This window comes from Bufo gargarizans, chromosome 5, assembly GCF_014858855.1.
Source record: "Bufo gargarizans isolate SCDJY-AF-19 chromosome 5, ASM1485885v1, whole genome shotgun sequence".
Taxonomy (NCBI): Eukaryota; Metazoa; Chordata; class Amphibia; order Anura; family Bufonidae; genus Bufo; species Bufo gargarizans.
Genome location: NC_058084.1, coordinates 271666541 through 271680233, shown reverse-complemented (window position 1 = coordinate 271680233; position 13693 = coordinate 271666541). Strand labels below are relative to the sequence as shown.

At 42.4% G+C, this 13693-nt stretch overlaps 1 protein-coding gene across 3 annotated transcripts in view; it reads left to right on the top strand.

The window, feature by feature from the left end:
- ABITRAM (actin binding transcription modulator) overlaps positions 1 to 12840 on the top strand; it is a 46360-nt gene extending 33520 nt beyond the window's left edge. Inside the window, exons 6-7 of one of the 3 annotated variants that reach the window (XM_044293172.1) lie at positions 109 to 178; positions 12371 to 12840. In XM_044293172.1, the coding sequence (XP_044149107.1) occupies positions 109 to 178; positions 12371 to 12406 (106 nt within the window). In that variant the 3' untranslated portion in view covers positions 12407 to 12840. Of the gene's footprint in view, positions 1 to 108; positions 179 to 3073; positions 3303 to 12345 lie in introns of those variants that run through there. The other 2 variants (XM_044293171.1, XM_044293170.1) reach the window with 2 other exon arrangements.
- The last annotated feature ends 853 nt before the right edge of the window (positions 12841 to 13693 follow it).

Below are 13693 nucleotides of genomic sequence, written 5' to 3'. Positions count from 1 at the left end.
ATACAATGTGTGGGGGAAATGTATAGCACAGCAGAGTGGCAGGATACCTGGTGGATTAATGGGATATTAGAAATTTGTCTAGTTTTTTACTTTGTTTTGCTCTCCTAGTTGTATTAGAGGCCGGTTACTGGAAGTAAATGAGAATATTCTTCACAATCCAGAGCTGCTGAAGGAAAAGGTAACTAAAGCATTGCTGAGAACACTGCTTCTCATATATGGGAAATTGTTACTTAAATGGGGAGAGCCGTACAGTTCATTATTTCTCCCGTAATGTAGATCCGTTGTAATCACCATAGTAATAATTCTCAGGAAAGCCACATCATGACATTGTATATACCTACACAGTGCACAGATCAAATAGCCCCTAATGTTAAAGGGATTATCCCACAATGTGTCGCGCTTTGTCGGACTCATAGGAATGGTGGACTGATGTGCACTACTGTTCCATTCAGAGAGGTGGCTCAGGGACCCCTTCATCTCGGAATGGCTGGAGGTCCAGGCAGTTAGACCGACTGCGATCCAATATTTATTTGTTAACCTCTTAATAGGTTATGCACACCTCTTATGGGATATCCCCTTTAAACATGGCCCACTGCTCTAGTGGGATGGTGAATAGAAAAGGAATTGGCCAGTGGGAGGTATAATGGGGCACTTTTCAAAGCTGCAGGGAAATCGCATTATCTAGGACAACTGATCGGAGGTAGGTGGAAACTTAGGATTTGCTTGTATTTTAGGATGGAAAATATCTCTATAAACAGGTTTAAAATAAATAAAAAAATTCCACAGCACTCCAAAAAAGTAAGTAAATAAGTGTCCTTTTAATCACCAAAAAGCGACTTTTCAGTCCTCTTACTGGGACTTTTCTCAAGCGGTTATAAACGGATCTAATTTTACTGATTTGTAACCCCTTGGTGACATACTGTATATTTTTTGAAATGGTGACATCAAGGGAGTATGAAGTGGGTTTGGGAGCTGACCCGCTGCATACACAGCAGGAGCATTAGAGCTTAAATGGGACAACTCTCAGGATCAGCCTGCGACTAAGAACTGGAAGGTCCTGTGCCGCTGATCCAGTTCTCCCAGCTGCAGCAGTGATCACTCATGACAGCTGATGCCAATCTTGCTGACATGCTGCAGCCAGGTAGAGAGTGGCAGTGCGCGGCCTGCATGTAAATACTTACCTGTTTTTTTGTTTTTATTTTGTTTGTTTTTTTTAAAGCTGATCCTTAGTTATCATCTGCGAAAGACTGTGTAGAATCCCGATAAACTGAAATTGTAAACTATTCTATGGTATAAACGTTTGAACTAAAAATAAAATAGTATTAAATTCAAATTGCTTATTTACCCAATTTTACGTATAAATAATAAAAATGTAATTTAGTATCTCCGCATCTGAAAATCCTGTATGGTGAACACTTTCTTGGTCAATTCTATAAAAAATTACAGCCATATGTACCCCAAAGTGGTTCAAAAAAGTCCTACCCCCACCAAAACCAAGCCCTTTCACGGCTCTGTAGATGGAAATATAAAATGGGTGTCAGAATATGGCAACAAAAGCAATTTGTTTTCAACGTTTTTCTTAAAGGGTTTCTATCAGCAGGAATGATATTAATCTGGCTGACATTAGTACATCACTGTCAGCTGAACATAACTAGGCGAGCTTCCTTCACTTACTGCGTCTGTGCCGAATACTGAACGGGACGGCACAGGCGCAAGATTTCCACAGGAGACCGGGCCGGCAAGCGGAGACCAACGTTGCCTGGCCCTGTCAATCAAGTGTAGCAGAGCGTGGCCAGAGGTGGGAGAACGGAGCCTCCTAGGAGTAGGATCAACGCTTTGCATATTACAAAAGTTTTTTTCTCAATAACAGCAGCACGCAGTCAGGTGGCACTAATATAGTTATGTTCAGCTGACTTTAGTGCATCACTGTCAGCCAGGTTAATAACCATTTTCCTGCTGACAGAAACCCTTTAATTAGTTATACATAAGAATAGATATAAACTTTGTATCGCTGTAATCGAGGTGACACAAAATAAAAGTAACATGTCAGTTTCAGCACAGTAAATGGCATAAAAATAAAACTCAAGTGGTTGAATTGCTTTTTCCAATATACACTCATTGACATAAAAAAAAAGTTTCCAGGTAAAAATGGCGAGTTGCTGCAAAAAAACTTGGCGTGCGGTTATATCCCAGGAAGATATTAGATACTGGGTCTTTCTCACAAGAGGGTGTAAAAGTGCTTCCACAGCTGCCCCATAAAGGCTCTCGGGTTACTCTTGGTTAGTGTAACTCTTGGTGAGAGATTGACTGCTAGACATGCCTTTATGACACTCAGACATTTTGTTCAGTTAAAGGGAACCTGTCACCAGGATTTTGGGTATAGAGCTGAGGACATGAGTTGCTAGATGGCCACTAGCACATCCGCAATATCCAGTCCCCATAGCTCTGTGTGCTTTTATTGTGTTAAAAAAACGATTTGATACATATGCAAATTAACATAAAAGAGTCATATCTTGTGTGACCAGAGAAGAGTCATATTTTCAAGCTCTGACTCATCTTAGGTTAATTTGCATATGTATCAAATCGGTTTTTATACACAATAAAAGCACACAGAGCTATGGGGACTGGGTATTGCGGATATGCTAGTGGCCATCTAGCAACCCATGTTCTCAGCTCTATACCCAAAATCCAGGTGACAGGTTCCCTTTAAGAGTTTGAGAGGGGGCTCATTGGGCTCAGGGATGCAGGTCAATTGTTTTGAAGAATTACATGTGATCTATGCCGTTCTTACCTAGCTGTTAGATGTTGGGAGCAGTGGTTACATGAGGTCAAGCACCCTTGGTGAGCTAGATTTGGACAGCCCAGACATACCACTAGTAGAGGGGATTGATCAGTCAACAAGCACAAGCGGCTGCCACAGTTGTCCACCATCTGGACACAGGTGTCATCTTCATTACACACCCCTGTCTCTGGCAGGACCATTTCCAGGTGCTTGCCAGAAGGAGATGTGTTCTCACAGCAACAATTACATGTCCTGCCATTGACTGACAGCCACTGTCACCTTCATTTGCAGTGTTGTCATAACCGAGAAATCTGGACTGCTACAGGCTGGAACTGTATAATTTTCCCCTCACCCACGATGGCACCACGAGAGGCTCCACCCCCTACAGACAGTAAACCTGAAGCACAAAAAGGCGGAGGCTCTTCTTCCCCTTCAGTATAGTTTCCTGTCTCTGGAGAGAAGCCTGAAGTTCTACATGTGGCCTCTCCCCCGGGTATCCCTGGTTTACCTGCAGTTGTTGGTGTGTGGTGTGTGTGTTTTTTTTTTTTTTTTTTTTTTTTTGGATATGGCGACATGCTCATGCGCTGATGGAAGGTGCGATAGTTGGTATAGAGGGCTTTAAAGCGCTGTGGCATATGTCTGCATGGTGGAGTTGTGACGTTGGTAAGGAGGCTTGGAACACAAAGCATCGGAAGTACACATGCTCAGCGATGACGTTGTGGGAGGTGCTTATAGAGTGCACACTCTGAGTGTAGTTGCTGGTGGGTTCATGGGAATTACTCCAGAATACATGTGTATAGTCTCCTGGCGGGTGTTCCTTTCATAACCCATTAGGAGAGCTGAATCCCGTGCCAAGCTACTTTGTGTAGCAGTTACCCCCGTAGTGTAGAGGGGTTTCCTCCGCTGGAGGGTGTCCTTTTGCCGATCGTTGAGGAGTCTGCTCAGCATCCAGTAGTGATCCAAGGGAAGAAGCTCTTCCAAGCGCTAGTGTGATAGCTGTATATTTGTTAACCCAATACGAGACAAGACTCTAGATTGAGGGTGAAGAAGAACTCTCTTTATTGATATGCAGGAACACAAACTACAGCAACCAATCAATATACAGTAAAAGATAAGGCACTCGCAAACAGGGGCTTGGCCACATGGCTTACAAGTAGACACTGTGTCTTTACCCAGACAATAGACCAGAGTGTTATCTTGTGTATTGTAATTAAGTAGGTCAGTCTTGAGGTTAGTGTAGACTGACTGTCTGGAAGTGTGTCTACACCTATGTACCTGATGCACATAGATGTCTGTCTTTAATTTTAAACATGGGGATCTGTTACACTATGGAGGAAGACAAAAAGGATATTCCTGAGGATCCTGCTTCCACTCCACTCCAGCTCTGGTCCCTCAAGGGGGGTGAGCAGCCTCTGGCCATTTGTTTTTATAATGGTGTATATTACAGGGAAAACCTAAGAAAGCTGTGTCTAAGAGAAAAAATAAGAACCTTCGGTCATTGGTCAGATCTGAGGTCTGCTCTGCTAGGTCCACAAGAAAGTCTGGGGGTCAGAGCAGAAATCTAAACTAGTCCAGCATCTTGATTTGGTGAGCTCTTCTGACCCGGAGCAGGAACAGTATTTTCATTCAATTGAAGATTGTTCTGACATATCGTCTTACTCTTCTGAAGAAGAGTGAAAATAAATTGGAAGGCCCTTTTTTCCAGTGGAAGATATTAATTGCTTATTAAAAGCAGTTAGATCGACCATGGGAATTGAAGATTCTAAGGAACTAAGATCCGTGCAAGATCAAATGTTTTCCTATTAATAAAAATGTGACGTCTAAATGAGTGGGATAATCCAGCAGGAGAGTTTATATTTCAAAAAAATATTAAAAGAAAATGCCCCTTCTCAGAAGTAGATTGTGCCCCTTGGAAAAAGTGACCAAGATAGACGTTGCTATTTCAAAGGTAACCAAGAAGTCATGTCTCCCCTTTGAAGATTATGGGCTCCCTTAAGGATCCATTAGATAAAAAAAAGTAGATGGGTTTCTAAAGGGTGCCTGGGCAGCGGCTACATCCTCGTTTAGACCCTCTATCGTGTCTATTTGTACTGCCCGTTCCTTAAATGTTTGGCTGAGTAAGGCTACTTTCACACTAGCGTTCGGCTGTCCGCTCGTGAGCTCCGTTTGAAGGGGCTCACGAGCGGACCCGAACGCTTCCGTCCAGCCCTGATGCAGTCTGAATGGATGCGGATCCGCTCAGACTGCATCAGTCTGGCGGCGTTCAGCCTCCGCTCCGCTCGCCTCCGCACGGACAGGCGGACAGCTGAACGCTGCTTGCAGCGTATCCGTTTGAAGATGCCACAATATGGCTCAATCTTCAAGCAGATCCGTCCCCCATTGACTTTACATTGAAAGTCTGGACGGATCCGTCCGAGGCTATTTTCACACTTAGCTTTTATATGCCAATATAATGCAGACGGATCCGTTCTGAACGGAGCCTCCGTCTGCATTATTATGATCGGATCCGTTCAGAACGGATCCGATCGAACGCTAGTGTGAAAGTAGCCTTAGAGGATCCGTTAAAAAACAAATGTCCTAGGGAGGTCCCTATTAAGAAAGCAGCTGATTATTTTTTTGTTTATTTTTTTAATTTTTAATATATATTTTTTTTTTTTTTAGCAGAAGCATCTGCAGATTCTATTAGGCTTGTGGCTAGGTCTTCTGCTCTCGCTAACTCTGCCAGAAGGGCTTTGTGGCTAAAGGGTTGGAGTGGAGATTGCTTTCCAAGAAAAGGTTGTGTGCGGTTACTTGTGAGGGAGAGTATTGGTTTGGTTCTGCTTTAGACAAGGCAGCAGATAAGAAATTTCCAATCCAACCCTTTTCTGGTAGGAGTTAAATTTCTAGAGGTAGATTTGATTGTTCCTTTCAGGGTAACAGAAGGAGACAAGGAATTTAAAGGGGTTTTCTCAAGACGCAGGTTCATACTTGCCTGCTCCCGGCGCGCTGTCCACTTCCTGGTTTCGGCAGGGGGCGGGCTCCATCTTTATTGATGTCTTCTCCCGGCTGGGCGCTGTACTGAACGCGCACGCAGAGTCCGCGCATGCGCCCTGGTGACTTCTTCCTGGCCAGTATAGTATACTTGCCAGGAAAAAGTCACCAGGGCGCACGCACGGACTCGACGTGCGCGTTCAGTACAGTGGGCGGCCGGCCGGGAGAAGACGTCTGCGCACGCGCGGCCACCGCGATTCCTGAGAAGAGCGGTGGCCGTAACCAGGGGAGATGGAAGACAACAGTCAGGTAAGTATAGCTTTATTTTTTTCTAAGGGGTGGGGATTTGTTAATTAAATATTTTAGAAAAATGATCACTGTTAAATCTGTTAATGATTTAACAGTGATCATTAAGATGATAATACCCCTTTAAATACAGATCACAAAGGAGAAGCGGAAGAGGGTTTTTCTTCGGTAAATCATTTGGTGATGAGAAAAAAGCAGGTGACCAACAATGACACCAGGTTGCCTGTAGAAAATTTCTAATAGTTCCTGGATCTTGGACACCATAGGTCTAGGTTTAAAACTAGAGTTGTGTTTTTTTTTTTTTGTTCTCCAGTAAGGTTTGTAGTCTGGCTACATAGGCTGCTGGAGAAAGAAACTGTTCTATAGAACTAGAAGTCTTGAAATTGTTACTGGAAGTCCTGATTCCAGTTCCAAGGGGACAGGGGAGAAAAGGTTTTTACTCTCTCTATTTCTGGCAGGGTGGAAAAAAAAATCTAAAAATTTTTTTTTATATATAAAATGCTTTTTGAGGAAAATATATTACCATCTAAAGGTTATTCCATCATGAAATAGATTATTTTTTTTAATTATGTAGAATAAGGCTGTATATGTTTATTTTTTTGGTAAATAAATTCCATTAATCCATTCACAATGTCATGCTCTTCCAGAGGTTTTTGTAAGATTATTGTGCAGTTTCAAAACTGAATTTGACTCAGCAGAGATCACATGCCTCTACACAGCAAAAATGTTATAACATGAACAGAGTTGAGAAAAAGACCTTTAATCCTAACTTCTACAAACCTATGAATACAGAATCAACCCAATATGAAAAGTTATTCTAAAAATCTTCATCTAGTTGCATATTATAAGTTATACCAGCAAGAATTAGGCTGAGTTCACACGGGCGAGATTTCCTCGCGGGTGAAATGCGGGAGGTGAACGCATTGCACCCACACTGAATGTGGACCCATCCATTTCTATGGGGCTGTGCACATGAGCTGTGACTTTCACGCATTACTTATGCGTTGTGTGAAAATCGCAGCATGCTCTATATTGTGCGTTCATCACGCAACGTAGGCCCCATAGAAGTGAATGGGGCTGAGTGAAAATCGCAAGCAAGTGCTGATGTGGTGCCGATTTTTCACGCATGGTTGCTAGGTGACAGTCTATTCACTGTATTTTCCCTTATAACATGGTTAAAAGGGAAAATAATAACATCTACACAACAACAAACCCAAACCTGAACTTCTGTGAAGAAGTTCGGGTCTGGGTACCACAGTTTGATTTAAAAAAAAAACACATTGCACCCGCGCGATAAAAACTGAACATCGGAACGCAATCGCAGTCAAAACTGACTGCAACTGCGTACCTACTCACACGGGTTTGCCGCAATACACCGGGACGCATCTGGACACGCCCTTGTGAACCCAGCCTTGGTCTTTATGTAGAAAACGATGATTTAAATCAAGCTTTACTGACTAGTGATTTAAATCAGTTTAATTTAAATCAAATCCACCCTGATTTCTGGTGAAAAAAAACTGTACCTTCAGAACAATTATAAATTTAAAAAAGCTAAATTGGTTCCTGATCTTAAAGTTCAAGATGAAGACCATAAAATTGGCAATAAATTTGCTCTATTGCTTTATGGCGGTTATGGACTTAAAAGATGCCTACTTTCATATCCCTATCCATCAAGACTATCAGAAGTTCCTCCGAGTGGCTGTGGAATTAGGAGGAATGGTCAGGCATCTACAACTTCAGACCCTTCCATTTGGTCTGTCAGTGGCACTGAGAGTTAATCTCGGAGATGGCCGCTCATATCAGGGAGAAGGATATTCTTTTTATCCCTTATCTGGATGACTTTTTGATAGCCAGAGAATCATGGGAGGCCTGTAGGAAAGCTGTACAGAATGTCTCAGACTCTGGAAGAAATGAGATGGGTTTTGAACAAAGATCGAGACCACAACCCTAACAAAATCAGCATTTTCTAGGATTGCTGCTGGATTTAAGGTAATAACAGGGTGTTTCCGAACGGCAGAAAGGATCTGGAAAATAAGAGAAAAGATACAAGATCTAGCCCACAACCCAAGAATATCAATTCTAGGAAGTTTGGCATGTATTCCAGCTGTTGCATGGGCCCAATTCCATTCTAGAGGCCTACAGTGTGACCCATTGACAGCATGGGAAGGCAGAAATAAACCCTTAGGCCTCTTTCAGACGGGGCAAGATTACGTGAGGTGCATTGCGTGAGGTGAACGCATTGCACCCGCATTGAATCCGGACCCATTCATTTCTATAGGGCTGTGCACATGTGTGAAAAAAATATATAAAAAAACACCGCTTATCACTTGTGCGTTGCTTGAAAATCGCAGCATGCTCTATATTGTGCGTTGTTCACTCAACGCAGGCCCCATAGAAGTGAATGGGGCTGCGTGAAAATCACAAGCAAGTGCGGATGCAGTGCGATTTTCATGCATGGTTGCTAGACTATCGGGATGGGGACACGATCATTATTATTTTTCCCTTATAACATGGTTATCTCTGCCCTGTTTAATGAAAATTTGTCTTCAGATCCATGGATAGCTAGCATCTTTAGTTCAGTCTCCCGTTCTTCCCTTTCTTTTGCCCAGAATAGAACCTTGGGATTTGAATTTGGTCCCAAACGCCTTAATAAAACATCCCTTTGAGCCTATTGAAGACATTTCTATAAGTTGTCTATCATTTAAACTATGCCTCTTAGTAGCTGTAACCTCGGTCTGTAGGATTAGTGAACTCCACAGTATTTCCATCAATCCTTATTATACTACCATATTAGGCTACTTTCACACTTGCGTTTTGTGCAGATCCGGCATGGACGGATCAGTTCAGATAATACAACAGTCTGCATCCGTTCAGAACGGATCCGTTTGTATTATCTTTAATATGGCTAAGACGGATCCGTCATAAACGCCATTGAAAGTCAATGGAGGACAGATCCGTTTTCTATTGTGCCAGATTGTTTGGTTCAGTTTCATCAGACGGACACCAAAACACTGCAAGCAGCAGATCTTTTTCCATTCTGAATGCAAACTGATCCGTTTTAGACCGCTTGTGAGTGCCCTGAATGGATCTCACAAGCGGAAAGCCAAAACACGAGTGTGAAAGTAGACTTAGAAGATGAGGTGATCATTCAACCTGATCCAGCCTTCCTTCCTAAGGTAGTTTCACAGGTCTCGGGTAATTGTGCTTTTAACCTTTTATCAATCACCATCTACAGAGGAGGAAGAGGCTCATCATTGTCTTGATGTTAGGTGTTTGACACAGTATTTGTCTAAGACTAAAGACTGGAGTTTGTTGTTTTTTAGGGGAAAAGAAAGGGCCATGCAGCGTCAAAATAACTTGGCCAGATGGATTTCTTCAGCAATATCATTGGCTTACTCTTCAGAAGGCCTTAGAGCTCACTTTACTAGGGCTGTTTCCACATCATGGGCTGAGAGGGTGGCTGTCTCTATAGAGGATATCTGTAAGGCGGCTGTTTTGGTCTTCTTCGACTACCTTCTTCAGACATTACCGCTTAGTTAGACTCTTCTTTGGATCTAACTGGTGCTTTCGGCAGTCAACCCACCCTGATTTTCTCCTTGATTATCACTCTCGTGGTGATGTTGTGGGTGAGGGGAAAAATGAAGATTACTGTTAGGGTCCATTCACACGTCCTGTTTTTTTCCATCCTGAAAAACGGTCCGTTTTTTGCGGATCCGTTGTTCCTGAAAATGTTTCCGTATGTCATCCGTATGTCATCCGTTTTTTGCGGATCCGCAAAAAACGGGAGCATGTATACATTTCAATAATCAAATAAAGTTGTTTGGATTTCTTTGAAAAAAAATTGAAAAGAAAAAAAAAAAAAAAAAAAAAAAAATTTGTTATGTGTTTCCAGGAACGGAATCCGCAAAAAACGGATGACATACGGAATGACATCCGAATGTCATCCGTTTTTTGCGGATCCATTGACTTTGTATTGTACCAGGATCCGATTTTTCAGGACAAGAATAGGACATGTTTTATATTTAAACGGACATGCGGAACGGAACAACGGAAACGGACAGCACACATTGTGCTGTCCGATTTTTTCCAGGACCCATTGAAAATGAATGGGTCCAGATCTGGTCCTGATCTGTTCCTGAAAAAACGGAACAGATCAGGAAAGAAAAAACGGACGTGTGAATGGACCCTTACTGGCAATTGGATTTTCCTGAACCTACGACAGCACCCTAATTTCCCTACACTGTTATATTGGTGATTGCTGCACGTGTGGGGTGTTGCAGTAAGAAAAAAAAAAAAAAAAAAGATTGAGATAAAATTGGATAATTGTGAGCAGAGTTTTCTCTCATCTTTGGAAAAACCTACTGAAAGGGGAGAAAAGCCTCCACCTTTTTGTACTTCAGGTTTCCTGTCTGTGGGGGCGGAGCCTCTGGTGCTGTAGTGGGTTCAGGAAAATCCAATTACCGGTAAGAGTAATCTTTTATTTATTTTTTACCGACAAATCCAGGTTCTGTTTGGCATCCCATGGTGGTTGGGTTTGAGTATGGCGGCCTTGTGCTAAGCTCTTCAATCCTACCTTTGTAGTTGAGTGACACACTGCCCCAGGTGCTCTTGTGGTGATCTGGAGAGCCATCGCATACGATGGTCACACCTAGTAGTAATATGAGGAACACTAACAGCTCAGCGATATATGCAGGTCATCCTGCTGCCACATGTGTTGCCTCTCATGGCAGGGCTTCCAACTAGCATTTTTCAGCAGGATAATGGTCGCCCACACACATCAAGGGTTTCCTAGGAATGTTTCCGCCAGATTGCAACATTTCCTTGGCTCTGATCCCAGCTTTGGCAACCTACAAGTGTGCAGGATCTACAGGCCCAGCTGCAACATCTGTGGGAAAATTGCTGACGGATACTATACAAAACCTGTATGCTTCCATGCCTAACCATATCTCATCTTGTATCAGTCTAGAGGCAGCCCAACAGGTTACTAGAGCCTCCTTTCAAGTGTACAGTTTTCCCCAATAAGCGTAAATTGATGGTGTTCGCCAAATGTTTTATGAAGCCCATATTTTCTACTTTGTGGAAGAAAGGCAGTTTGGTTAATACTGACCTGTCTATTGCACCTCTGAACATAAAGACTTGGGAACACATCTAGAACTGAGTGGAAGAGCCTGCAGCCTAGATGGCAGTGTTGGTGATGCAACGGACAGGTAAATATTAACCAAAATATGCTTCTTCCACAGGGCAAAAGAAATGGTGGGTTTTGTAAAAAGCCCAGAGAACCCCTTTACATGGTACTATTAACTTGTCACATGAAAAACAAGCCCTTAGTCCCCATTTACATAACCATATTTTTGGGCCGCATCTGATCCGCAAAAATGCAGCCAGCACATAGTGTTGTCTGTCTGTAGCCCTGCAAAAAGGATATAACATGTCCTATTCTTGTCTAGTTTGTGGACAAGTATAGGCATTGTTACAATGGATCTGCAAAAAAATGGATGCAACTCGGACATCATCCATATTCTTTGCAGATCCGTGTTTTGTGGAATGCTAAATACATACTGTTGAGTGAATGCAGCCTTATACAGCTATGTGAACTGAAATGTAAAAAAAACATTGTCTCTTAGAAGGCAGGAAAAAATGGTTGTCGCCAAGATGTTAAGATTTGGATTTTTACCGCCTATTAAAATGGATTGACCAGCTGTATTTTTAAAATATTAGGGAATTTGTTACAAACATTGGTAATGCAGGCCTGTCAGCCCTAGATTATGTAGCAGCAGTTAAGGACCGCATGAACGTGACCCCCACATATAAATAACAGTGCCATATGAGATGACACTCCTTCAGGATTTGAGAATATCCAATCATTCTGGATAAATTACTTGGACATCCAAATCTGATCTATTTTTCTTGTTGAGTAGTCTGAGGTGGTAGTTGGGAGCCTGGTCCTTGTAACATTTCACTGTTGGAAGGGGACTACATGTCCCTGCCTTGATTGCAGGCTGTTCTTCAGATATAGTGCAGAAAGACACCACGTGATTAGTTTGACTACTCGTATTACTCAAGACTTTATAAAAAGTATTATCTATTTTTGCGTTAGCTGTAGTGCAATTTTCTTACACAGGATGTGCCATGGCAGCCTTACAGCAGCACAGTATTTCTCTGCTGTCACGTGTCCGTGGCATTGTACCCATCAGGCAGGGGAACACTGCACCTCACAGACGCATGTCTTCAGTTAACACTTGAGCCAATCATGTACAGTATGTAACGTTTTGTTTCTTCCAACTCAGCCATTGACAGAAGGTTACATTGCAGTTGTGCTGCCAAAATTTGAAGAGAGCAAAACTGTGACAGAGGGACTTCTTTCCCAAAAGCAATATGAAGAAGTCCTGATGACGCGGACATCCAACCCAGATTCGTAACCGGATTTCTGACTGTTCAGAGCCTGTACAAACCTACCTCTACATGAAAGGACAACTATTTATAAGCCATAGCTCTGTGTCTGTGTTCACAATCTGGGGATTCGGACTTGGAGCTTAGCAGGTAGAATGACTGGCAGATGTGGGCACGGCCTCAGTCATATTCAGCAGCAAAGGTCTCGGGTGTTGCTTTCATACTGCATTTACAGTTGGTCTTTGAACCATTAGCTGATGTTTCCATTTAAGAAACTGGTCACATTAGAAGCATAATGCAGTTGAAGATAAATGGGCCACTTCAGTATGTGATATGTCCTTGAAAATGTGACTTCCATTTTGTCTTTAATAAATGGCTTTTTTAAAACTTGACAAAATGTTCGTTCATTTATCAAACTTTGCATTTCTGAGGTTTGTTGTACCAGTAATCTAGATGGTTCTGTATCATGCTGACATGGGACGTTTTGTTTTTTGAAGGTAATCATTTTGTTCACCTTTCAACATAAGTTTATAGTTTTATATATAAAGTTAAATTTATATAACAAGTAAATGTGACCAGGACATCTGAAGGAGCAAAAACCCATAAGCAGCAGGGCTCCATAGGAACATAATGTATTTCTCATATATGCCCTGTGCTAGAGCACCGTGGCATTGTAGCAGTCAGGCAGGGGAACACCACCAGGCAGATGAATGTCTTCAGTTAACACTATTGAGCCAATCCATGTACAGATTGTAACATTTAGTTTCCTCAAACTCTGCCGTCAACAGACGGTTACATTGCAGTTGCGCTGCCAAAATTTGAAGAGGGCAAAACTGTTACAGGAACTTTTTTCCCAAAAGCAATATGAAGTCCTGATGAAGTGGACATCCAACCCAGATTCCTAGCCGGATATCTGACTGCAGCCTGTACAAACCTACCTCTACATGAAGGGACCACTACTTATAAGCCATAGCTCTGTGTCTGTGTTGACAATCTGGGGATTTGGACTTGGAGCTTAGCAGGTAGAATGACTATGGCAGATTTGGACACATCCAACAGCAAGGGTCTCTGGTGTTGCTGTCATACTGCTGTTGCTGTTGGTCTTAGAACCATTAGCTGATTTTTGCATTTAAAGGGAACCTTTCTTCAACTTTATGCTGACCTCACTTAGTGCAGCATAACAGAAATGCTGATTTCAGCGGTGTCATTCATGAGCTCTAAGTAAGAGGTGGCTGAGAACCAGCA